The 26,669-nt window shown below is 40.6% G+C and overlaps 1 protein-coding gene across 5 annotated transcripts in view; it reads right to left on the bottom strand.

Moving 5' to 3' along the window:
- Nucleotides 1-243: 243 nt before the first annotated feature.
- Nucleotides 244-26,669, bottom strand: part of SHLD1 (shieldin complex subunit 1) — a 116,771-nt gene continuing 90,345 nt past the window's right edge. For 2 of the 5 annotated variants that reach the window (XM_061436605.1, XM_061436606.1), the window contains exon 3: nt 244-6,627. In XM_061436605.1, coding sequence (XP_061292589.1) covers nt 6,185-6,627 — 443 coding nt within the window. In that variant the 3' untranslated portion in view covers nt 244-6,184. The remainder of the gene's footprint in view (nt 6,628-26,669) is intronic. The other 3 variants (XM_061436608.1, XM_061436609.1, XM_061436607.1) reach the window with 3 other exon arrangements.

Raw genomic sequence — 26,669 nt, 5'->3', positions numbered from 1 at the left:
TATATACTGTGGATTGTAAATCAACTGTACTCCAAGAAAAAACAAAAAATTAAAGTAAAAAAAAGGGGGGGGCTTTCTCTGAATGTAAACTTGCTCATGGAGATTGTGTTCTCTGACAGTTAGGGAAAGTGGTTTTCCTCTGTGAAAGAAAGTACAGTCTGAGAGAGTCAACCACTGCAAAGTGACCTGGGGGAAAGGGAACAGAGAGAGAAAATGGGAAAAAAAAAATGTTTTAAGTCAAAATGCAGACAAAAGCAAATTGGCTTGTCATTTATTTGGAAGTATACAAAGCAGCATACAAATGAAATTGATCATATCTGCTTCATCTTGCTTCCATTTAAGTATTTAAAAGTAAATTACAACCATTACGACATTTTATTGCTGAATTCTTCAGTACACATCTCTAAGCACTAGAGATGTTTTTCTACATTTTATTTTATAAATATAAATGAGTATCACTGTTTGCCAGCCTGGACATGCTAGGCATGGGTGAACAAGATAGAGCTCTCATTCCTTTGGTGGGGGTGGGAGATGGGGAGGTGGGGGAGACTTAAGCCGTGTACTGCATTGCTCATTGTTACGTTCATTTGGTGAAGTCAAGCTGTGAAGGTGATGCTCAGTGCTGCAGGACTATGTGGAAGGCAGCAGCCCCTCCCAGCAGTGGGGGGAGCTGGAGGGAGTGTGAAGGCTTCTCTGAGGAAGGCACACTGTGGGCGGCCCTGGGGTGGGAGGAACGTTAGCATTTCGGAGCAGGGAGCTGAGAAGGATAGCTCGGGGTTAGGTGTGGGCTCTGGTACTTCTTCCACTATCTATTAGCTTTCTGTGCCTGTTTCCCCATCTGTAAAATGGGGCCAGTAAGAGGGGTGTTTGAAATGATGGCTAGCCTTATTAAGGAATTCACGGTCTTATCCAAACACTGTTGGTTAAGGTGGTGGCCAGGTTTAGCAACTGAGAAGTCACTGTGGCTGTAGCAAAGGTAAAGCGATGAGATGGGCAGGACCAGCTGCTAGTCCAAGGGCAATGAGAAGCATGGAAGGGGCATGTGGCAAGTCTGGGTCTATATTTCTAATTTTTCATTACTTACTCAATTGCAAATTGTGATATGTGTTTTCATTCTGGACTGCCATGTCTGCACATCTTTGTTATCACCAGACAGGATTGATCTTTTCAGTTTCTTACCAATCATATAGACTCTAAAACAGCAACACTTTAAAAACTGTGTTTCTGTGATGACTCACATCAAGCAGCTATTCATACTGAGCACTGGAAACACACACACACACACACACAACTCACAGTTGTGAGTTGTGTTTTATTCAGGGACCTTACTGAGGACTACAGCCTGGGAAGGCAGCCTCTCAGATAGCTCTGGGGAACTGTGCCAAAAGGTAAGGGAGGAGCCTGGATATACAGGAGTTTCTGCTGAAAAACAAACAAAAAACATGTAGTTTTGGACTACAGGTAGATCAAATCAGTCAATCCTAAAGGAAACCAACCCTGAATATTCATTGGAAGGAGTGATGCTGAAGCTGAAGCTCCAATACTTTGGCCACCTGATGTGAAGAGTTGACTCACTGGAAAAGACTCTGGGGCTGGGAAAGATTGAAGGCAAAAGAAGAGGGTGACAGAGGGTGAGATGGTTAGATAGCATCACCAACTCAATGGGGGTGAATTTGAGCAAACTCCAGGAGATAGTGGAGGACAGAGGAGCCTGGCGTGCTATAGTCCAAGGGCTCGCAAAGAGTCAGATACGACTTAGTGACTGAACAACAACATGTAATATCTGTGAAAGTATAGATCTGATTTATTTTTCTAACATAAATTGAAAAGATAACAATGAAAATAAACATTGTCCACCTAGCAGCACCTAAAGCTCTTTTGTATACTACCAGTAGTTTGAGAAACACTGATCTGAGCAAACCATTCTAATTAGTTCTTTGAAAATCTGCACTCAGGGCTAGCTGGTAAAATCTGTTGCTTGAGTGGGATGCTGGTTGACCGGTAGGTTCAGTTTGTAAAAATCTTCAAGATGTTCACTTATAAACACTCTTCTGTATGATTAAAACCAATAAAAAGTTTAAAAAATAAACTTTGAAAACTTTAAAAAGTATCACTGTACTGTTTTTTGTTAATTACCAGTAATATGATCTATTACATACAAACATCATGCAAAGAAACAGACTAGTAAAGTGAAAAGCAGTTACACAAATATATTAAAATATGTTTCTCCTCCTTAGAGTTCAGAGGTTTCTGCAAGCAAATCCACCCTCCCATAGACTTCTGAAATGGACCAAAGATGATATCCTAGATAGAATGTTCATAGGCTAAGATGTCAATGAAGAGATCTGTAGGGCAGTATTAGACAATGATACCAGAGATCAGAGTCTTAATATCCTTATCTCTTAGTCTTTATTAAAGGAAAACAGAGATGAGTGGAAAATGCCATCCTAACAGCATGAAGATCAAATTAAGGAGTGAGATTGCAGGGAAACAAATATTTTGTACTGACCTGTCACAAACACTTACTCAGATACAAGAAAGCACACACCACACTTTTTTTTTTTTAACCCTGAAATGATTCTGGCTTTTAGATTTCTAAATTCTCTATTTTCAGAGTTTACCTTTTTTCTGAACACCCGCAGCACTGATGTTAATCAAGGTTACAAAGTCACTGATACTAAAATCTTACCACCAAATAGAAGCTGCTACTTCTTAGTATGGAAATTCAAATACCTTATATCTTTTGTCTTTTAAAAACAGTATTAAATACTCTAGTTTTCTTCTGTTGATAGCCATGGAAAGTAATCTCCAATACTTCAGTGACTGTTGCTGCTGCTGCTGCTAAGTCGCTTCAGTCATGTCTGACTCTTTGTGACCCCAGAGACGGCAGCCCACCAGGCTCCCCCATCCCTGGGATTCTCCAGGCAAGAACACTGGAGTGGGTTGCCATTTCCTTCTCCGACACAGGAAAGTGAAAAGTGAAAGTGAAGTCGCTCAGTTGTGTCCAACTCCTAGCAACCCCATGGACCGCAGCCTACCAGGCTCCTCCATCCATGGGATTTTCCAGGCAAGAGTACCGGAGTGGGGTGCCATTGCCTTCTCCATCAGTGACCGAATATGCTAAAAACTACAGCATATTAAAAAGTAGAGACATCACTTTGCTGACAAAGGGCCATATAGCCAAAGCTATGGTTTTTCTAGTAGTCATGTACGGATGTAAAAGTTGAACCATGAAGAAGGCTAAAAAGTGGAAGTTGCTCAGTCGTGTCTGACTCTTTGCAACACCATGGACTATGCAATCCATGGAATTCTCCAGGCCAGAATACTGGAGTGGGTAGCCTTTCCCTTCTCCAGGGGATCTTCCCAACCCAGGAATCGAACTACGGTCTCCTACATTGCAAGTGGATTCTTTACCAACTGAGCTATAAGGGAAGCTCTGAAGAAGGCTGAGCAATGAAAAACAGATGTTTTTGAATTGTGGTGTTGGAGAAGACTCCTGGACTCCAAGGAGATCAAACCAGTCAATCCTACAGGAAGCCAACTGCGAATATTCATAGGAAAGACTGATGCTGAAGCTGAATCTCCAATACTTTGGCCACCTGATGGGAAGAGCCAACTCACTGGAAAAGACCCTGATGCTGGGAAAGATTGACGGCAAAAGGAGAAGAGGGTGACAGAAGTTGAGATGGTTAGATAGCATCACCAACTCAATGGACATGAATTTGAACACACTCTGGGAGATAGTGAAGGACAGAGGAGCCTGGTGTGCTGCAGTCCATGGGCTCGCAAAGAATCAGACACGACTTAGTAGCTGAATAAAACAACAGCAGTCAAGGGCATCTACAGGTTAACTTCATATTAAAAAACAATAAAACTAGCTACTTCAAAATTCAACCTGTAGTTTTTCAATTTAAGTCCTCATGGTTTGACAATTATTGGGGGGCCAGTTGAATAGGAGAAGCCCATGGAGAAAATGCAGATAACTGGTTGTCAGAGGAAGACCTGGAGTTGTTTTCTCAAAGGACTGTTCATTTCCTATTTCTTTCCTGTTAGGTCTCCTTCCAGTGGTGCTGTATTTTGAGGTGGATACTGTTCCCACATTTGTTTCTCCTAGAACTGGAAGCCATAATGTGTAATTCCAAACTTTTAAAAGGCTTCTCTCTCCAGTCAAGAATCTGCAAGACCTCTGGTTTGAGAGGGCACCCTCATTCACTGTTAATATACACATGTAAGCTGATCTTTGTGCATACTCTGCTTTCTGGAAACCTATGGAGTCTCATGCTAATTAAATTTCCCCTAGAGTTTCTCAAAATCTAATTACTCAGTGTTGCCGGCTTTTCTCATAGTTCCCCTGTCAAGTGATAGAACACTTTAGTGCAATTTGTTCCAAGGACCTTTGAGGGAGGGGTTAGCACGAGGCTTCCGATTACAATTTCAGGGAGCTCGGTGCTGAGAGATGTCCTTCTACCAAAGGAATCTCAAATAAACCTTAAGGATGCAGCTGAAGAGCAGAGGACCTAACAGCACAGGCTTGCTTGGGCTATTTAAAAGCCATTCCCCTTAAAAAGGAACAAAATAATGCCATTTGCAGCAACATGGACCTAAAGATTGTCATACTGAGTGAAATAAGTCAGAGAGAGAAAGACAAATGTCATATGATATCACTTACATGTGGAATCTAAAAAAAGGGTACAAATGAACTCATCTACAAAACAGAAATAGAGCATAGACATAGAGAAGGGTAGGGGAGGAGGGATAAATTAGAAGATTGAGACTGACATGTATACACTACTATATATAAAATAAACAACTAATAAGGACCTACTGTAGAGCACAGAGAACTCTACTCAATATTCTATAATGGCTTATATGGAAAATTTAAAAAGGAGTGGGTACATGTATATGTGTAACTGCTTCACTTTGGTGTACACTTGAAACTAATGCAACACTGTAAATCAACTATACATCAGTAAAATTTTTTTAATTAAAAATTTTTTAAAAAATGAAGCTGCTCCTGACCAAGCAAGGGCAGGACAGGGGTGAGACATCCGTTGTTCAGAGGGTGACAGAGGGTGTGGGCAACAGGCAGGTGGAACCAAAAATGAGAGGAAAGAGTCCACTTGGGCAAACGATTCCTTTTCTTCTTCCACCACAAGTTGACAAGGCTGCATCCGTCAATTAAGCATATGATAAATGAGTTTACACATACTTTGGTGAGTGGTGCACATTTGTTTTTTTCTCACCTCTCACATTTACAATCTGGTGGAGATGAACAGACTTTTTTCTTTTAATTTGCAAATCTTAGCTCTTATTTTAGATGGTTCAAATGTTCCTTCCATACCCAGTGAGTATAAAGCAGGAAACTCTGGCATTGGAGAAGCAAAGGTATGATTAAGATGTGATGCACCTTTTGGAAACATATTTAAATTATTTGGGGACACACGTTCTCAGTCACATGGTCACAGTTTTACAACTTGATTGAATTCTTATATTTGATTCAGCATAAGGCTTTGTACCCTTCAAAAAAACTAACTCATCAAGGGACTTGTTTGGCACTCCAATGGTTAGGACTCCATACTTCCACTGCAGGGGGCCCAGGTTCTATCCCTAGTCAGTGGGGCACCCCCCCCAAAAAAAAAAAAACCAAAAACTCATCAAATGGAAGCCTGTCCTCTTAGGTCAGGTTCTTCCAGAAGTAGACTCTGAGTCAAGGGTTCAGGTATAGGAGATTTATTATGGAAATACTCCCAGGAGACACCAGTAATTGAATGAGAGAAGGAGGGCGGGGAAAGGAAGGAGCCAGGAAAGGGTGAGATAGTGAAACCCCAGCTTTGACCTGACCAGGAGGGGAGCTCTTGTACTTGAATCATGCCTCAGAGCATGTCCTTCCTGGAAAGAAGGAAGGTGGACTTTGGACTCCCAAACCACTTGGTCACTGGCCTTAGGTCAAAGGGATGGCCTAAAGGCAATAAAACCACCAGACACTGCCAGCTCTCCATTTGGACTGGACTGGCTCCAGGACCAGATCACAGATGCCACCTTGGCCTGCAAAGCACTTAGCTGGGGGCTGGGCACACCAAGCTGGCAAGAGACCTGATGGGTTCTGGGTGATGCACCAATGGTATTGGCCACAGGGATACTCTCCTCCTGCCCCCATACACCTGCTCTCACCACCAGGCACCAGTTACTGGTCTTTCATCAAGTTCTGCTGCAAGAGGAAATGAATAATATCTTTTGAAAGTCCTGGGGTCAGCTTTTCATCCTGTAGAGACATACTTCCTTCTCTGACTGGGTAGAAGTGGGCATCCCTGGAATGTTTCTGTAAGATGGAGCAGCCATTCTGGTTGAAGATGACCCGGGCCATTTGAAAACTGCGGAGGGTGTATGTTTGGTTCTCCTGGTCCTTTAGTTCATTGATTTTCTGAGACAGGCACTGGCAAACAGATGTGGAGAGTGAATTTCCAGAGGCTGGCTGTGGATTGCCAAATACTTCATAGAATTTATCCAGAGATTTCCGAAGTCCATCATCCTCTTCCTTGGTTTCTGGTTGGCCCTTCACAGAAGGGTAAAACCAGAAGTTCTCAGAGGTCCAGGAATCATTTTGCTCAGTATTTAGATTACTGCTATCTGCAAGACAAAATACATTCCAATCTTCAAACACATATTTTAAAATATCAGAAAGCAAGGCAAGAGCAAATGATATTTCTTTTCAGTTAACATACTCACTGTTCCTTGATCCTGGATGAAGCACAAGCTGGAATCAACACTGCTGGGAGAAATATCAATAACCTCAGATACGCAAATGACACCACCCTTATGGCAGAAAGCAAAGAGGAACTAAAGAGCTTCTTGATGAAAGTGAAAAAGGACAGTGAAAAAGCAGGCTTAAAACTCAGCATTCAAAAAATGAAGAATCATGGCATCCAGTCCCATCACTTCATGGCAAATAGATGGGGAAACAATGGAAACAGTGACAGACTTTATTTTCTTGGGCTCCAAAATCACTGCAGATGGTGACTGCAGCCATGAAATTAAAAGATGCTTGCTCCTTGGAAGAAAAGATACGACCAACTTAGACAGCATATTAAAAAGCAGAGACATTACTTTGCTGACAAAGGTCTGTAGAAAGCTATGGTTTTTCCAGTAGTCATGTATGGATGTGAGAGTTGGACCATAAAGAAAGCTGAGTGCCAAAAAATTGATGCTTTTGAACTGTGGTGTTGGAGAAGACTCTTGAGAGTCCCTTGGACTCCAAGGAGATCGAACCAGCCAATCCTAAAGGAAATCAGTCATGAATATTCATTGGACTGATGCTGAAGCTCCAATACTTTTGCCACCTGATGTGAAGAACTGACTCACTGGAAAAGACCCTGATGCTGGGAAAGATTGAAGGCAGCGGGAGATGGGGACGTCAGTGGATGAGATGGTTGGATGGCATCACCAACTCAATGGACATGAGTTTGGGCAAGCTCCGGGAGACGGTGATGGACAGGGAGGTCTGGCTTGCTGCAATCCATGGGGTTGCCAAGAGTCGGAGACGACTCAGCAACTGAACTGAACTGTTCCTTAGTAACTGGCAATGAGTAGAATAACCTGATTTCAGAATCTGTTCCCACTATCTAGGGATTATGCCACTCATTTCCTCAAAATAAGAATATCTTACTTGCATGTATCAGGCAGGTGTTCTTAACCTGGGAGTCCTTATATAGAAATTCAGGATGTTTATGAACTAGAATGGGGGAAAAACCTTATTTTCATTAACCTCTACCTGAAATTAAGAATTTCCTTCCATAAAGAATGTAGGCAACAAACTTATTAGCAGCAGCGTCTGTGACTCTGTTACCAACAGATCACAGCTATTTTTATTTCATATTAAAGTTTATTGAAGATGTTTTAAAATATCACTTATGCTTATCACTATGTATGGACCAAACTGTCCTTCCAGAATTCATATCTTGAAGGCCTAATCCCTAATGTGACTGTAATTGGAGATGGGACTTTAAGGTTATTAAGGTTAAATTAAGTCATAAGGGTGAGGCCCTAATCAGACAGGACTTGAAGGCCTTGTAAGAAGAGGAAAAGATCCCTCTCTCTCCCCTTCCCACCCCCTCCCCACCCCCATGTGCAAGAACCAAGGAAAGGACATGTGAGCATGTAAGCACACAATGAAAAGGTGATCTTCTGTAAGCAAGGAAAGCCCATGCTGACACCCTGATCTCAGGCTTCCGGCCTCCAGAACTGTGAGGAGATACATGCCTTTCTTTGGTGTGAGCCTCGCAGTTGATGGTACTTTGTTATGGCAGCCTGAGTAGTTGAAGACACACTGCTCTGAAATCACCATAGTTATTACTTCTGATACTAGATCTTATTATATAAGTGTTAATAAAAAGCATTATATATTGATTATATCATATCTTTGTTCTTTAAATATTTTAATAACTATTTTTCAATATTTTTTCCTTAGTAATCCTATATATTTTGACTCATGTATTTAAAAACACTATTCTGAGAAGTTGAGAGGCTGCACCAGAGGCCAAAGGAGGCAAAGGAATTCATGGCACAAACACAGCAATGACCCCTAACATACAGTTCTGGGCCTTTATACAGTTCAGACATTTTCTTTTCTACTCCCTATAAGAATCCTTTAGACTCTTTACCTCTAAATTAAAGTTACCATTTTTTGTGCTTTTTAAAGGAGGGGTAACAAATAAAGTAAGTGATTTAATAATAAAGAAGAAAGCAGATCTAAAGACAAATCTTAGTTCTTGATCTAACCTGTTCCTCTCTGGACACCCTAATTCTTAACATAGAAATCCTTTAGGTCATTCGAAACAATGTTCCTATTGATGTGTTCTACAAAAGACTTTATACAAAAAATTAATTTTCAAGTTGCAGAATTCCTTATACAGCTAGCAGTTTTATTCTTTAAAATTTCATACTTTAAATCAAAATGTATTTTCCTTTTTTCACTATGACATAAGCTTTATTAAATTACTAGCTTTAATTTCACACACACCCTACCCTTGCTAACTCAATTAATAGCTATAATAAAAATATTTGTACTTGCTAAAGATGAAGAAATTTGAATGGCGCACTGGGTGAAGTTTAAAAAAGGAGGCAGGATTTGATGTTTTGACTCTAGTTTTCCTACCAGGTAGACATGACATCTTTCTAAGCTTTGGCTTTCTCGTCTATAAAACAAGAGTTTTGCTAAATGATCTCTTTCCCAGAACTTCCATGGTAATACAGGGAATGGAAAAGTATAATCCAAAGCATTAGAGTATACAAAAAGAACGTGGACATAAGTTCTGTGAGACACATGCAGGGCCAAAGTGGACAAGCATCCACTAATTCAACACACATTTAAGAGCAATCTAATGATATCAGTGTAACTCATTACAAGTTGCTACAAAATACACAGAGGATGCTGAAGACCATGGCCTTCACCTGAGACTCACACTTCAACTGGACCTCAGTTAAAAAGAGAAGACATACTTCTAGATATCAAACAACTGGAAAATACTCACAGGATGTGTGTGTGTGTGTGTGTGTGTTGTCAATACACAAAGATGGGATGATATTGACTGGGGACAGTGTGGATACAAAGGATAAATGCAGTGTTAGGGAAGGATCAGCATGTAGCAGAAATAGTGAGGGGTGCCTCTTTGGAGAAGGTTACATGCAGTCTTATTACGAAGCGACCAGCAATCAGAGACCATGGAAACAGAAGGAGGGTTAGTGAACAAGGCCATGTGGCAAGAAGAAGCAGAAACTAAATAATTCCATGGCTGGCGTCAACATCCTCCTCTACTAGTTGGCTATATCTTCAGCAGCCTGAGACCCAGCATGGAGGCAGAAGGAGAAAGAATTCATAGAGTGGCCAGACAGATTCCTGGGACAGACAACAGAGACCATGGCTTTCTAAAGAATTTAGTGGCAGAGATGGTATATCCATTACACTGGATTTCAGCAAGTCTAAAACTATGTCCCAGGCTCCTCAGTCATAAAAAACAAAATACAATTTTTTAAAAAGAAAAAGAAATCTCCTTTATTGTTGATATGCCCAGAACTTCTGCCTAAATTCCCCCCAATTAGCCCCTTACTGAACTGCAGCCTCCTGGATGGGTGGAGGGTGAGGGAGGCAGAAGCTGGCTTCTTTCTGGTCCTGGTGTCAGAGAAACAGCAGGAGAGGACTTCCTAGCCACCCGACTTGGAATGCTAAACCCACTTTCCAGTAGCAACTTTCTTATCCACACAGGTCAATAGGTTCTGTAATGTGGAAGGTGATGTGAATAGACAGAGTGGAAATTTTGGGATCATCTAAAGCAGAGTGATTCATAACACAGTTTCCAAAGTCAAGTAGACCCAAATTCAAATCCCTGCTCTGCCACATTCAAGTTGTGCAAACACTGAGTAAATTACTTAACATCTCTGAGACTCAGCTTCTTCATGTGAAAAATGGAAATACTACCAGTTATCAGCTCATGAGTCTCATGTTGTGAGAACTGACTAAGATAATACATGTAAAGCACTTAACCCACCTTGAAGAATGGCTGATTCCAGGCTGGTGATAGGGAAGTATAAGCCCGGAACATGAATCCATAAAATAATTGAAAGTTTGATGAGAAACAGGCTATTTACAGCTCATAGTATCTCCCCATAAGATACTTATTAGTTATGAAAGGAAAAAGAATAACTTTATATATAGTGGAGAAGCATGGCAAGTATCACCATACACAAGGGATCTAAGAGCAACATCAGTAACAGGACAAATCAAAATCATGTGTGACCTGATCCAGTGAACAGGAAGGCCCAGCATCACTTCTTGGATACTCTTGCCAAAGATGCAGCACCTGAACCAATTATGATGAAGCGGCAGACAAAACCAAATCAAGAGAAGTTCTACAAAATGAATGGCCCGTACTCTTCCGAAGTGCCAAGTTCATGAAAACCAAAGAAAGGCTGAGCAACTGTTCCAGACTGAAGGAGACTACAGAGACAGGATAACTAAATGTAGCATGGGATTTCCTCTGGCTCCTTTTGCAGAACATTCTTGGGCCCCTTGAATGGAGTCTGGGGATTAGATGGTAGTAACATGTTACTGTTACTTTTCTGATTTTCATAGTTTCATTGGACTTTGTAGGAGAATGTCCTTATTTGTAGGAAAATCAGAGGTGGTGGGCAACAAGTTGGCAACTTACTCTCAAATCATGAAAAAAGAAAAAAAACCTTTATATCATACTTGCAAATTTCTATGAGTTTGAGATTGTTTCAAGAAAAAAAATTAAAACAAACCTCTGAAGGAATAATTGTTAAAATTTCTTTGGGTAGCCTACTATAAAATTAAAACAATCATAAAAGCCTTAGTTCAGGGATTGGCAAATATAGTTGCCTAACAAATGTACTGCCATTAGAGAGGTGAGGGGAAAGGGAAAAGGGAAGGATCCCACCATGGCAGGGCAAGGTGTCCCTTTCCACCTTCTTTCCCACAGATGATCTGGTCCTGGGGGTAAAGGCAGGAAGCCAGGGGCTGGGGAGGGTCAATGGGAAGAAGTGGAGAGAGAAGGAGAGCTACGCAGAGACACTCCAAGCAGTAGGGTGTGTACTTATTAAGCAGCTGGTCAATAACTTGGATATGCAGATTTAAAACTTCTCATCTGTGTTCCATTTTTATGTTTCATTTAATTTTTGAAATTCAGTGTCCATGGAAGAACCTAAAAACCTAGCCTGTCATCTCTATTTTCAGGGATACGTCAAGCAGCTGGCAATTCATCTTCAAAAAGACCCTCCTTCCCCTTTCCAGAAGAGTAATGACAATATGGATTGAGTTATTTACTACGTCAGTTCTTTTGAACACTGCTTCTAGTTCATTTCAACTTTAATTTCCTTTAAAAATTTGCTTTACCACTGACTACAAAGTCGTCTCTTTAATTATGTGGCTGTGGTGAACTTTTGGATATATTATTGTTTCTTCACCAGTATACAAAGCCAGCCACTTCTTTTCCTGATGTACCTACACACAGACAGAAGATGGACATCTGATAACTTGGTCAGTTCCTGCTCAGTGGAGCATCCTCACAGCTATATTCAAACCCCACCTTATTCTACCTGTTGCTAGAGCTTAGACTTGTAGGGCTCTCAACTGAGGATAGAAATGTCTACTCCAGGGACAGTCTGGGGATGCTTTTGTGTCAGTAACTGGAAAGCGTTACTTGTATTTAGTGAGTGGGATCAAGGATGTAAATGTCCTACAACGCATGGAAGAATCCCATATATCAGAGAATCATCCTTTCCCCAAATCCCAGTAATGCCCTACACTCCCAGGGCACTCTGACAATGGCTCAAAGGATTCTGGAAGGAGCCGGAACTGAATGCTGAATCCTACAGAGTTGTAACAGATCGATTTGCCTTGAGCTCTCCAAGGCATTTTTGCTATTGATACCTGCATAGTGAATGCCCTTCTAGGGGGTCACCTGTTTGCACCATGCATTCCTTCCCTCCAAGGCTTTGAGATGGCTTTTTATTTTCTCAGTGAGGGCCCCAATCCTAATAATTCTGGCATTATGTAAATTGGGTGAAATTTCCCTTTCTATTTCAATATGCTTTCCATGGTGAATAGATTTCTTTAGGATTTGAAAGAAGAAAGCAGGAAGGATGGGGCTTGAGATCACAGTGCTTTTGCATGCATTGCTTCCAGGGCAACTATCTACCAGAGGTAAATTGTTAAATTTTCTTTGACCAAAGAGAGTAGTGATAATATATAGATATTTAAGATTCTTATAGACCTAAAAACTACTTTTTTATCTTTAGGAGTTATAGATGCTATTTGAGTTTAGTAATCCAAGACAATCAATTAGCATGGAGCATTTGAGACTAATGGTTGTATTCTGAAATTAATGCCATTAGCCTTCAGAAAGTCAGATATTTAATGAGAGTTTCTCCCAGTAAATCTTCCAAGGCTACTACTTCTGTGGTTGATAAATGCACAGTGGTATTTTTATCTCTGTGAAACATTTTAGCCTTCAACTTTTAAGTTTCTTTTAGATGGATTTGATATTTAGAACTCTGCCTCCTCCATGTAGAAGCATCAATAGCCGCCTACTCTGCCTTACTTGGGGAGAAGGCAATGGCAACCCACTCCAGTACTCTTGCCTGGAAAATCCCAGGGACAGGGGAGCCTGGTGGGCTGCCGTCTATGGGGTCGCACAGAGTCGGACATGACTGAAGCGACTTAGCAGCAGCAGCAGCAGCTGCCTTATTTGTCCAGAGTTTCTTTCACCAGCAACTGCTAATTAGGAGGATCTGTGGCTTCAAGGCTGTACAGAGCTGACAGAAATCTAACCCAACACTTAATAAAAATATGGAGAATGATCAGGATTTAAAGAAAGAAGGAATATGTGGTTTGTATAATCTCCTATGTTGCTTGGGCAAGGGTGGAGGGAGCTGCCCCTTTCTCAGGGTGCTGCATGGCACTCCCAAGGGTAGCTCTGTTGCCTCAGTTTGTCTGTTGGAGGCTCCCTGGGTTCCGTGTGGCTCTAAGAAAAATTTACGGGCATGAGAACAAGGAGAATGGGAGAAGGGCAACACGTCCTGGTGAGGGGTGGTCACTCACCAGCACACTTTGGATGTGCTGACTCATCTCCTTCATGACAGCAGTCAGAGGCCTCCCAACATCCCTATATGGGTAACCTACCAATTTTAGTATATCAGGGGCTGTGGCCCAAAGATCTGGGGCACCCCCTGTGAGGCTGCATCTTCCTGCTCCAAACCTCATTTGCTTTTCCTTCCTTTATATCCTCTTCTTTCCTCTCATTCTTGCTGCCTCACTCCATACTCTGTGGAGGAACAGAGAAGTGAGCAGCATCACTGGATGAACAAGAACAAGTCCTACGTCCAGCCCTATAGACCTCAGGGAAATCAAACCGGTGCTGACACCTCTGCATCCTGACTTCTTTCTGATCCTTGAGCATATCAAGAATGCTCCCGCCTCAAAACCAGGACTTCCCTGGTGGCCCAGAGGCTAAGACTCCATGCTCCCAATGCAGGGGATCCAGGTTCAACCCCTGACCAGGGAACTAGATCCCATGTGCTGCAACTAGAGTCCACAGGCAGCAATAAAGATCCTGCATGCTGCAACTAAGACTGGTGCAGCCAGATAAGTAAATAAATATTAAAAAAAAAAATAAAAGACGGTTCCCTCTTCAAAACCTTTGCACTGGCTATTCCTCCCCATGGAACATGCTTGCTCCACATGTCTGCATAATCGGTTTCCACATCACCATGAGTTCTCCGCTCAGATGTTTGTTACCTTCTCAGTGAGGCCTTCTGTATGAGTGGCCTAGGTTATGCTACGTAACAAGCAAATCCCAAATCTCATAAAACAACAAATGATTATTTCTTACTCCTTGCACTCTGTCATGCTACTAGCAGATCTGTATCATCCTTGTCCTTACCCTAGAACCCAGGCCACTACCTCAACATCGCTAAGTGACTATGGAACAGAGCATGGTAGGGCAGTCCCTGGGAGAGCACTGCCATTTCTGTTCACACATCAATGCCAATGTTAAGTTGTATGGCCAAACCTGATTTCAAAAGAATGAGGAAGAAAAATTCTCCCATAGGAAGAAGAGATTACTGGTGAACAATAATTCAGTCTGCCACACTTTTCTGGAGCACACTATTTAAAACTGTATTTCTTTTACTTCCTAGATCCTGCTGCAGCTGCTGCTAAGTCGCTTCAGTCGTGTCTGACTCTGTGTGACCCCATAGACGGCAGGCCACCAGGCTCCCCCATCCCTGGGATTCTGCAGGCAAGAACACTGGAGTGGGTTGCCATTTCCTTCTCCAATGCATGGAAGTGAAAAGGGAAAGTGAAGTCACTCAGTCGTGTCCGACTCTTCTCGACCCCATGGACTGCAGCCCAAGAGGCTCCTCTGTCCATGGGATTTTCCAGGCAAGAGTACTGGAGTGGGATGCCATCGCCTTCTCCGAGATCCTAGCTGTCCCTATTGCCCTTGTCTGTCTTATAGTTTCCATATAAACCTAACAGCCTTTAATAATACATGATTCGTTGTTTACTGTCGATCTTCTCCTACTCAAAGTTTTTTGTCACTCTCATTATCTGTTGTATCATCATGGCCAAGCAGATGGTAGATACATTTTAAAAGTTTTGATGTTTTGTTTTATTTGATAAGTTTTACTTTCAAATGTACATGTAAATGTGTGTATTACTATGGTAACCAGTATTCACTAGGGTGACTGGGATGTTTGCCTGGAAAACCTCAGTTTGTGCCTGTTGTCTCAATTATTTATTAAGAGTATCCTTTTTCACTCTCAAAAGGGCCCTGGGTTACATAATCCACTATATGAACATATGAATCATGATATATTACACTTATAAGCTGATGCTGGAGGAAGGGGCAGATATATCTTGGGTCAACAGTGAGACATTCCACCACACACACCTGGGGGCAAGGTAGGGGAGGGTTGAGTTTTGATGCCGGAAATAACCCCAGTCTGTGGTATACATAATGTACCTACAGATTTTTGTTTCTTTGTTTTTACTAAACCTTCTGTGGATTTGTTCTACTGTATTCTAAGAAAATCCTCTTTTTCTACCCTTGCTTTTTCAGACCTGGTATTTTTCCTACCCACTTGCTGTCCAAGAAATTTTGATTACTGCCCTGCAAGTGAAGGGCTTCAGTTTACTCTACTCTATCAGCAACTTGCTTAGATTCCTCTTTCTAGTTTCATCTGGCTATCCCCCACCCCTCAAGGAATAGCATCAGCATAGTTATTCCCCATCTCATTAGTAACATAAAATCAATGACCAGAAAAACATAAGCTTAAGCCTCCTTTTGCCTGATGGCTTATACATTTTAGAATCTGCAAACCGTTTCTTTAAGGGACATAAACCACATACTCATAAGGAAAGGCAAGGAGAAAACTCATATTAGGATATTTAATCCAAATTAACACTTCAAAGGATGGATGGTGTGGTCAGGTGCTTTTGAAACCACAGTCTAGGTCTGTATTTACATCTTTTCAAAAGTAAAAGCATGGATGAATCACCCAACAGGTGCCAAGGGCAGAGAACAGAGTCCTCTAAATGGCAACTGCTGAGAAATAAAATGAATGCTGAAAAAATTAAAAAAAATATGTGTCATAGGTGAACAGCCCTAACAGTAGGTGCCCAGAGCAATTAATAAAGGTCAATCTCTACTGTCTGATTTATAAACTATCTTACTTTTATCTTGGCATTTTAAATTTTTTCTGAAGAGATTAAAATTCAAAATTTTCTAAAGAGATTAAATTCTGAAAATTACAGAGAACAATAATATCCAAGTTCACACCACTCCAGATTGACAATTACCTAATGACATATTTGCTTCAAATCTTTTTTCCCTATTAAAGAAGAATTAAACAATTCAATTAAAGTTGACATGTAAGTAGAAATTCCCACATAGAAACTGATTTCTTCCAGCCCATTTTTATACTTTACATATATAAGTATCCATAAGCAAGATAGAGTGTTGCTTTATGTGTAATGGTCTTTTCAATTTTATTTTCAAGGCCATGTAGGTTGTGTCTAATTTTTCACTTTTACAAACATGGCCTTAGTGAGCCCTTGTGTACTTGTGAGACTTTCTCTGGAAATACATCCAGGAGTGGAACTGCTGAGTTGAAGGAAACATGTGTTTTCAATTTCACTAGATCCTGCCAAATCACTTTCCCAAGTGGTTGCAGCATTTACAGTCCCACCGGCGCTGTCCAGCTTTTCCTGTTTCTCCACAGCTTTGCCAAACCCTGATACTGTCAGATGCTTCAAGCTCTATCTCCTTATTGGGTTCACATTTTCCTGATTACTCCTATGCTGAGCTGCTTTTCATATGGGTTTCCTTGCTGTAAACTGTCTGTTAATGTTCTTTACCATTTTTCTTTCGAGTTTTTGTCTCTTTTCTATCTTATTTTTAATGGCTTATAAAATTATAAAGAAAACAATATCTTTTCTGACTTTTCTCCAATTAATCTCAAGACCAGATTTTTCCAGACTGGAGATTTTTTAAAAAATGTGAGGATGAAAAAAAGACGACATGAAAAGCCTCAAGTCCTGTTTTTGTTTTAACCGCAAACCTGCTTCCCAAACAAAACAATTCTCTGTGTTAGTTTATCACTACCAAAAAGTGATACTGTGTTTCTACTCCATTTAATAAAAAGTCACGATCCAGGGGCTGGGGACACAACCAGCTTATTGAATCTCATTTTCCAGACAAAAAAATTAAGACAGGACCAAGTCTCCAGAGTCACTTGATGAAGGTATTGGCAAATAGAACACACAAAAAAGGCTAACAGACTCATTATTTTTCTTAATTAAAATCATTTTCATATAACTACTATTTGCCACAATGAGGACCACTGATGGTGATGATGAGCCAGGTAGGGTGTTCAAGAGTCTCCCTAGATGATTCATAATCAACATTTAGAAACCATAAGCTTAGATACTAGAAATGCTTAACAATTCTCTTCTTTACTATGAGACTGAGGCTTAGCCTGAAGCTTGATTTTAAAACAGCTTGAATTGCCTTTTCTTCTTTTCTTTCAGTTGCTCAGTTGTGTCTGACCCTTTGGAGACCCCAACAAACACCAGGTGAAGGCTTACCTGTCCTTCACCATGTCCTGGAGCTTGCTCAAACTCATGTCCATTGAGTCAGTGATGCCACCAATCATCTTCCTCTCTATCGTTCCTTCCCCTGCCTTCAATCTTTCCCAGCATCAGGGTCTTTTCCAATGAGTCAGTTCTTCACATCAGGTGGCCAAAGTATTGGAGCTTCAGAATCAGTCCTTCCAATGAATATTCAGGATTGATTTCCTTTAGGATTGACTGGTTTGATCTCCTCACAGTCCAAGAGACTCTCAAGAATCTTCTCCAACACCACAGTTCAAAAGCATCAATTCTTCAGCACTTAGCCTTCTATATGGTCCAACTCTTACATCCATACATGACTACTGGAAAAACCATAGCTTTGACTCTACAGACCTCTGCCGGCAAAGTAATGTCTCTGCTTTTTAATATGGTGTCTAGGATGGTCATAGCTTTTCTTCCAAGGAGGAAGCCTCTTTTAATTTCATGGCTGCAGTCACCATCTGCAATGATTTTGGAGCCCAAGAAAATAAAGTCTGTCACTGTTTCCATTGTTTCCCCATCTATTTGCCATGAAGTGATAGGACTAGATGCTATGATCTTTAGTTTTTGAATGTTGAGTTTTAAGCCAGCTTTTTCATTCTCCTCTTTCACCTTCATCAGGAGGCTCTTTAGTTCCTCTTCACTTTCTGCCATAAGGATGGTGTCATCTGCATATCTGAGGTTATTGATATTTCTCCCAGCAATCTTGATTCCAGCTTGTGCTTCCAGCCCAGCATTTCAATGATGTATTCTGCATATAAGTTAAATAAGCAGGGTGACAATATACAGCCTTGATATACTCCTTTCCCAATTTGGAATCAGTCTGTTCCATGTCTGGTTCTAACTGTTGCTTCTTGACCAGCATACAAGTTTCTCAGGAGCCAAGTGAGATGGTCTAGTATTCCCATCTCTTTAAAAATTTTCCACAGTTTGTTGTGATCCACACGGTCAAAGGCTTTAACAAAGTCAATGGTGCAGGAGTATGTTTTTCTGGAATTCTCTTGCTTTTTCTCTGATCCAATGGATCATATTTTGTTAAGTAGCAATTAAGTTACTGGAACAGAGAACCTGACCCCTTCACTGTTAGAAAAGCCATGAGGAGTCACCTCGTTCAACTCTCCTCACTTTCTGGATCAGAACATTTTAGCTACAGCTGGAATAAGAACTGAGGCCCCCACAAACACAGAGAACAGACTTGTGGTTGCCAAAGGAAGGGCTGGTGGGTGAGGGATGGACTGGAAGTCTGCAGTTAGCAGATGCAAACTATTACATACTGGATGGATAACAACAAGGCACAGGGAACTATCAGATCAGATCAGATCAGATCAGTCGCTCAGTCATGTCTGACTCTTTGCGACCCCATGAATCGCAGCACGCCAGGCTTCCCTGTCCATCACCAACTCCCGGAGTTCACTCAGACTCACGTCCATCGAGTCAGTGATGCCATCCAGCCATCTCATCCTCTGTCGTCCCCAGAGAACTATATTCAATATCTTTTTTTTTTTTTTTGACTGTATTGGGTCTTCATTGCAGCATGCAGGCTTCTCTTGTTGTGGTGCACAGCCTTAGCTGTCCCGTGACATGTGGGATCTTAGTTCCCCAACCCGTGATTGAACCCTCGTCCCCTTCATTGGAAGGCAGATTCTTATCCGCTGGACCACCAGGGAAGTCCCTGTACTCAATATCAGGAGATAAACCATTATGGAAAAGAATATTTTGAAATATATATATATTTGTGTGTGTGTGTAACTGAAACATTTTGCTGTACAATAGAAATTAACACAATATTGTAAGCCAACTATTCTTTAATTTTCAGTTCAGTTCAGTTCAGTTGCTCAGTTGTGTCCGACTCTTTGTGACCCCATGAACCACAGCATGCCAGGTCTCCCTGTCCATCACCAACTCCCAGAGTCCACCCAAACCCATGTCCATTGAGTCGGTGATGCCATCCAACCATCTCATCCTCTGTCATCCCCTTCTCCTCCTGCCCTCAATCTTTCCCAGCATCAGAGTCTTTTCAAATGAGTCAGCTCTTCGCATCAGGTGGCCAAAGGATTAGAGTTTCAGCTTCAAAATCAGTCCTACCAATGAACACCCAGGACTGATCTCCTTTAGGATGGACTGGTTGGATCTCCTTGCAGTCGAAGGGACTCTCAAGAGTCTTCTCCAACACCACAGTTCAAAAGCATCAATTCTTCGGTGCTCGGCTTTCTTTATAGTCCAACTCTCACATCCATATATGAGCTTTTTATTTATTTATTTATTTTATCTCTTTGCATATTTTTAATCATTTTAGGATAATTTTTAACACAAGCATAAAGTTCAGCATTTCAATTTACTATTCAGGATAATTTTCTTCTCCTATTGTTTAGAAATACAAATAACAAAATTTTCAAGGCTTTCTCTACTATGAGCTTTTTAAAATGCTGTCTATGTTGGTCATAACTTTCCTTCCAAGGAGTATTGTCACAAAGAAAAAAGAACTATGACCCCTAGACCTCATCCACATTCTGAGCACCAGGAACCCTGAGATGAGATAACCAGGTGAGGCCATCACACAAGGGACTTATACTTTTTCAGGAACCTTTGGGAATTACGAGCTTCAAGGTATCATTTAAAGCAATCATTTTAAAGTATTTTTCCCCTCCCAAACTATTTGAAAAACCTAATTTACATGGGAATTTTCAGGAAATTTGTTTCCTATCCAGGCCTAGCTAGTAAGGAACAATTGTGAACAGAAAGGAAAAGCAAATGATTTGGATTTAGGTTGCTACAGCAACATTACTATTTTGAATATAGCTGTTTATTTCAGCAGAGTTAATTTAAACGTGAGTGGCTAATTAAGATGATGCTTGAAACTTTAACCTAAACCTTCACTGTAAGAAAAAGTAAGCACTTTAAAAATGATACTTGAAAGTGTTGCTGGAGACATACTTAGTAAGAAGATCATGCTCCTCTGCTGGAGAAGCAGAAACCGGATCTGTTTTCTTTGAAGAAGGCAGGCCTACTCACAATCTGTCCAAATCCGCAAGTCATTTCCTAATTGTAAGATTTAAAGGGGAACAGAATTCCTATCAAAACCAAGCCAGTTCCACTGTTGACACCACCAGTAAGACTTTCTGAGACTGACAAGGAAAGTCTGATGTTTCTCTACACACAGCAGTATTTGTGTTAGACGCATATTTATGTAAAGTGCTTCCCTGGTGGCTCAGCAGTCAAGAATCCACCTGCAATAAAGGAGACACGAGTTCTATTCCTAGGTTAGGAAGATCCTCTGGAGAAGGAAATGGCAACCCACTCCAGTATTTTTGCCAGGAGAATTCCATGGACAGAGGAACCTGATAAGCTATAGTTGATGGGGTCACAAAGAGTTGGACATGACTAAACAACAACAAATACTTGTGTAAACATATTTCACTCTACATCAAATCAAAGTCAAGTATATCTACAAAGTGACAGACTGAATTGGAAGCAAGTGACCACCTTAGGGGGCAGGGGTAAGCTCTTAATTTAAAAATGTTGATGCTGCTGAGACCATTTTGGAGTTTCTTTAGAAAATGTCTTTATTTACTCTGGAAACTTCTGTATGTCCTTATTAGTGGCAAATCTCCATCCTCAGAGGACAGAATTAGCTTTTTGGGAAATGTCAAGAGGCATTAGGAACAAAAACTGATAAATTGTGTATGTGATCATGCAGGGTAACAGGGCTTGGGTTAAAAAACAAGTTTATCTCCAAAAGGAAACTACTTTTCTTCTGTTTCACATGCTGGTTCTAAAAGCAGTTCCCACAAGGGAACTTCAAAGTTAGTTCTATGCAATGGAAGGCAGCATGGTTTCAGTGTACATATATTTTCACATCTGCTACCTTAAAGGAGAGACTAATGTGGTTTTAATTTCTGGTTATCGTAAAAAAAAAAAAGCTCATAATCATAAATCAGAAATTTGAATGCTTTTGTCCTGACAGACAAGACACTGGTGGACTTTGTATTTAGAAGACTTGAATTTGAATCTTATCGTGGTCACTTACTGGGTATGTGACCATGGGAAAGTTACTTAACATCTCTGAATCTCCATGTCCTCATCTGTAAAATGGAAATTAACAGCTCCTGCCTCATAGGACCATTGTAAGAACTAAATAATCTTTCAGTATAAAACCTAGTGTGGGACTTCCCTGGTGGTCCAGTAGTTAAGAATTCACTTGCCGAAGAACGGGATATGAATTCAATCCTTGGTCTGGGGAGATTCCACACGCTGTGGGGCTACTAATCTTGTGTGCCACAATTACTGAGCCCAAGAGCCCTAGAGCCTGTGCTCTGCAACAAGAGAAGCCATCACAATGAGAAATCTACATGCTGAAAAAGAGTAGACCCCATTTGCTGGAAATAGAGAAAGTCCATGCATAGCAACAAAGACTCAGCACAGCCATAAATAAGCAAATTTTTAAAAAACCTAGTGTGCCGTAAGTGTCCAACAAATGTAGACTACTTTATAATTATCACAGTGACAAGAGTAATACCAGCAGCAGAGTTGTTACATGTAAGTATTATGCTATTTGTCATTTAGCATCTAGGGTTATGTTTTATTTTTTGGCCACTCTGTATGTAGAATCTTATTTTCCTGACCACAGATCGAACCCATGCTCCCTGCATTGGACACACAAAGTCTTAATCACTAGACCACCAGCGAAGTCCCAGCATCTAGGATTTTAAAAAGTGAATTGTAAAGGCTGCTATAGGTCTTCTCTGCAGTGATAAATGAATATCATAAGCAAAGTCCAGATGAACAAGCATTCATTTTGGACTAGAAGGAATATCACTTTTATCTACTGCCTTATCCTGGCATCAGGATTAGTGGGATGAATCAGAGTGTACATTGCCCATCTCACAGCAGTAGGACTATGACTACAGAGAGGTCCCAAGTGCATGCTATGCAAAGCAAACACAATCCCATCGTGGGTGGGAACAGCAGGTGCCTTAGTGTGTGGGCATGTCACACATAGAAGCTCAGGCTGCTGGAGCCCTCATCTGTCCCCCAAGGTGCACCAGCCCCAGAGTGTGGGTGGGACTAAAATGACTCAACCTCCAGGGAGCCTCATGGGGGGGTGGTTTTGGAACTAGATGGAGATCAAGTGAAGAATTTCAGGGAAAATTTTATATTAATAAACACATTGAAGAAAGAAACAGGCTACTTTAAAAAAAAAAAGAAAAGATTGAGAAACTAGGGAAGAAATGATCTGAGTTCACAGAATGACCCCCGGCTGACTCAGAAATGTAGTGTGACTTAAATTTTAAAAAGGAAGATGAAACTGGGAAATACAGTGAGAACAATTATAAGAGATATTTCTTAATTTGCTTCTCTCTCCTTCCTTCCCCCACTAACAGCTAAATCTAAGAAGGGCAAAGCTTTGAGCCTTCTCTGAAACAAATAATTTCAGAGAACACAGAAAACGCAGCAGAAGTAGGAAAAAAGCCATAAACAAAAATTTTTATATAGTATAATATACAACCTATGCAGAATATGCTTATAAACAGAAGTGAAACCCCCAGAAAGCTGAGGCTGACTGAATGACAGAAAATATGGGATGTGGGGGTTTAGGATGTATTTGTGTAGAAAATGTTTCTAACATGGAAACATGAGCTCGACAAGGACTGCTGCTGTTGCTGCTGCTAAGTCGCTTCAGTCGTATCCGACTCTGTGCGACCCCATAGACGGCAGCCCAACAGGCTCCACCGTCCCTCGGATTCTCCAGGCAAGAACACTGGAGTGGGTTGCCATTTCCTTCTCCAATACATGAAAGTGAAGTCACTCAGTTGTGTCCGACTCTTAGCGACCCCATGGACTGCAGCCTACCAGGCTCCTCCATTCATGGGATTTTCCAGGCAAGAGTACTGGAGTGGGGTGCCATTGCCTTCTCCACAACAAGGACTAGGAGGTACAAATATGGAACTGAATTTCCACCTTTACAAGGACATGGCAAATAGTCCCTGTGACCAAACATCTAAAAATGCTGGGTAAAACTTTAAAAAAAAATCTCTTATAACACATGACTGAGTTGGGATAAAATAAAGTCCTTAGAGACCAAGAGGAAAATAAGAGTGGGTATTCCAAGAGGAAAGTGAGTCCTGAGCTGGTGCCTAGAACCTAGTACATCAGTTTTAATGTCCACACAGCATTCAGAACACAAAGCCTAGATCATAGCAAGATGGGGGCCTGAGAGGAAGCTCACTGCACAAGGCTGAGAGTACTGTAGCTCCACCCTCAGAGAAAAGATGAACTAGGAAAAAAATATGCCTTGAAAAGGGTTGTAGAAACTTCCCTGGTGGTCCAGTAGTTAAGACTCTGAGCTTCCACTGCAGGGGACATGGGTTCAGTCCCTGGTCAGGAAACTAGGATCCCACATGACATGCAGTGAGGCCAAAATAATTTTTTAAATAAAAAATAAAAATAAAGAAAAGGATTACACTTAAAAAAAACTTGTCTGTCTTGGCTTTGTTCTAAGTGGAGAGAAAAAAAGAACCATCTCTCCAGAGATATAACTGTGAGCCAAATCTCACAAATATATGGCCTGAGTTGAGACTATTTTGTAGTGAAAATCCTCTAAGCCAGGTATATATTTTAATATGGTTCCAGACTGAAGTACACTCACATGTTTGGAGAAAGCAAATGCAAATCCTTTTAGAAGACTGTACTCTCAACTCCAAAAGAAACGTATATAAAGTTCCATGGAATATGACTTTACAACAAAAACAACACTCAAAAAATACATATTGAAACAAGGCACCTTTATTGACAAGGAATAAACAAAAGAAACAGCACTGGAATGAAATTCATGGAAACAGACTACTGAAATTAGCACAGTAATTTAAAGAAATAAAATAGGGAATAGGCAATTTGACTAAAGAACAAGAGACTGTGAAAAATAAACAGGTAAATTAGAAGTTTAAAAGCTTAGAAAAATGTAAAATTATAATAATATTTATTTATACTTCAGTAGCTGGGTAAAAATAGAAGATTAGACACTGCTGAACAGAGAATTACAAAATGGAAATCAGATTTGAAGATATTAGTCAGAATTTAAGGAAACAATCCCATTCACCATTGCAACGAAAAGAATAAAATACTTAGGAATATATCTACCTAAAGAAACTAAAGACCTATATATAGAAAACTATAAAACACTGGTGAAAGAAATCAAAGAGGACACTAATAGATGGAGAAATATACCATGTTCATGGATCAGAAGAATCAATATAGTGAAAATGAGTATACTACCCAAAGCAATCTATAGATTCAATGCAATCCCTATCAAGCTACCAACAGTATTTTTCACAGAGCTAGAACAAATAATTTCACAATTTGTATGGAAATACAAAAAACCTTGAATAGCCAAAGCAATCTTGAGAAAGAATGGAACTGGAGGAATCAACCTGCCTGACTTCAGGCTCTACTACAAAGCCACAGTCATCAAGACAGTATGGTACTGGCATAAAGACAGAAATATAGATCAATGGAACAAAACAGAAAGCCCAGAGATAAATCCACGTGCCTCTCGACACCTTATCTTTGACAAAGGAGGCAAGAATATACAGTGGAGAAAAAACAATCTCTTTAACAAGTGGTGCTAGGAAAACTGGTCAACCACTTGTAAAAGAACGAAACTGGAACACTTTCTAGCACCATACACAAAAATAAACTCAAAATGGATAAAAGATCTAAACATAAGACCAGAAGCTATAAAACTCTTAGAGGAGAACATAGGCAAAACACTCTCCGACATAAATCACAGCAGGATCCTCTATGACCCACTTCCCAGAATATTGGAAATAAAAGCAAAAATAAACAAATGGGACCTAATTAAAATTAAAAGCTTCTGCACAACAAAAGAAACTATAGGCAAGGTGAAAAGACAGCCTTCAGAATGGGAGAAAATAATAGCAAATGAAGCAACTGACAAACAACTAATCTCAAAAATATACAAGCAACTCCTGCAGCTCAATTTCAGAAAAATAAACAACCCAATCAAAACATGGGCCAAAGAATTAAATTTCTCCAAAGAAGACATACAGATGGCTAACAAACACATGAAAAGATGCTCAACATCACTCATTATCAGAGAAATGCAAATCAAAACCACAATGAGGTATCATCTCACACCAGTCAGAATGGCTGCGATCCAAAAGTCTACAAGCAATAAATGCTGGAGAGGATGTGGAGAAAAGGGAACCCTCTTACACTGTTGGTGGGAATGCAAACTAGCACAGCCACTATGGAGAACAGTGTGGAGATGCCTTAAAAAACTGGAAATAGAACTGCCATACAACCCAGCAATCCCACTGCTGGGCATATACACTGAGGAAACCAGAATTGAAAGAGACAATTTCTCTGTGTACCCCAATGTTCATTGCAGCACTGTTTATAATAGCCAGGACATGGAAGCAACCTAGATGTCCATCAGCAGATGAATGGATAAGAAAGCTGTGGTACATATACACAATGGAGTATTACTCAGCCATTAAAAAGAATACATTTGAATCAGTTCAATGAAGTGGATGAAACTGGAGCCGATTATACAGAGTGAAGTAAGCCAGAAAGAAAAACACCAATACAGTATACTAATGCATATATATGGAATTTAGAAAGATGGTAACAATAACCCTGTATGTGAGACAGCAAAAGAGACACAGATGTATAGAACAGTCTTTTGGACTCTGGAAGAGGGAAGGGGGGTGATGATTTGGGAGAATGGCATTGAACATGTATAATATCATATAAGAAATGAATCGCCAGTCCAGGTTTGAAGCAGGATACAGGATACTTGGGGCTGGTGCACTGGGATGACCCAGAGGGATGTATGGGGAGGGAGGTGGGAGGGGGTTCAGGATTGGGAACATGTGTACACCCATGGCAGATTCATGTTGATATATGGCAAAACCAATACAATATTGTAAAGTAATTAGCCTCTAATTAAAATAAATAAATTTAAATT

Source organism: Bos javanicus, chromosome 13, assembly GCF_032452875.1.
Source record: "Bos javanicus breed banteng chromosome 13, ARS-OSU_banteng_1.0, whole genome shotgun sequence".
NCBI lineage: Eukaryota > Metazoa > Chordata > Mammalia > Artiodactyla > Bovidae > Bos > Bos javanicus.
Note: the sequence above shows the minus strand (reverse complement) of the source record. Positions and strands in the feature narration are given on the sequence as shown.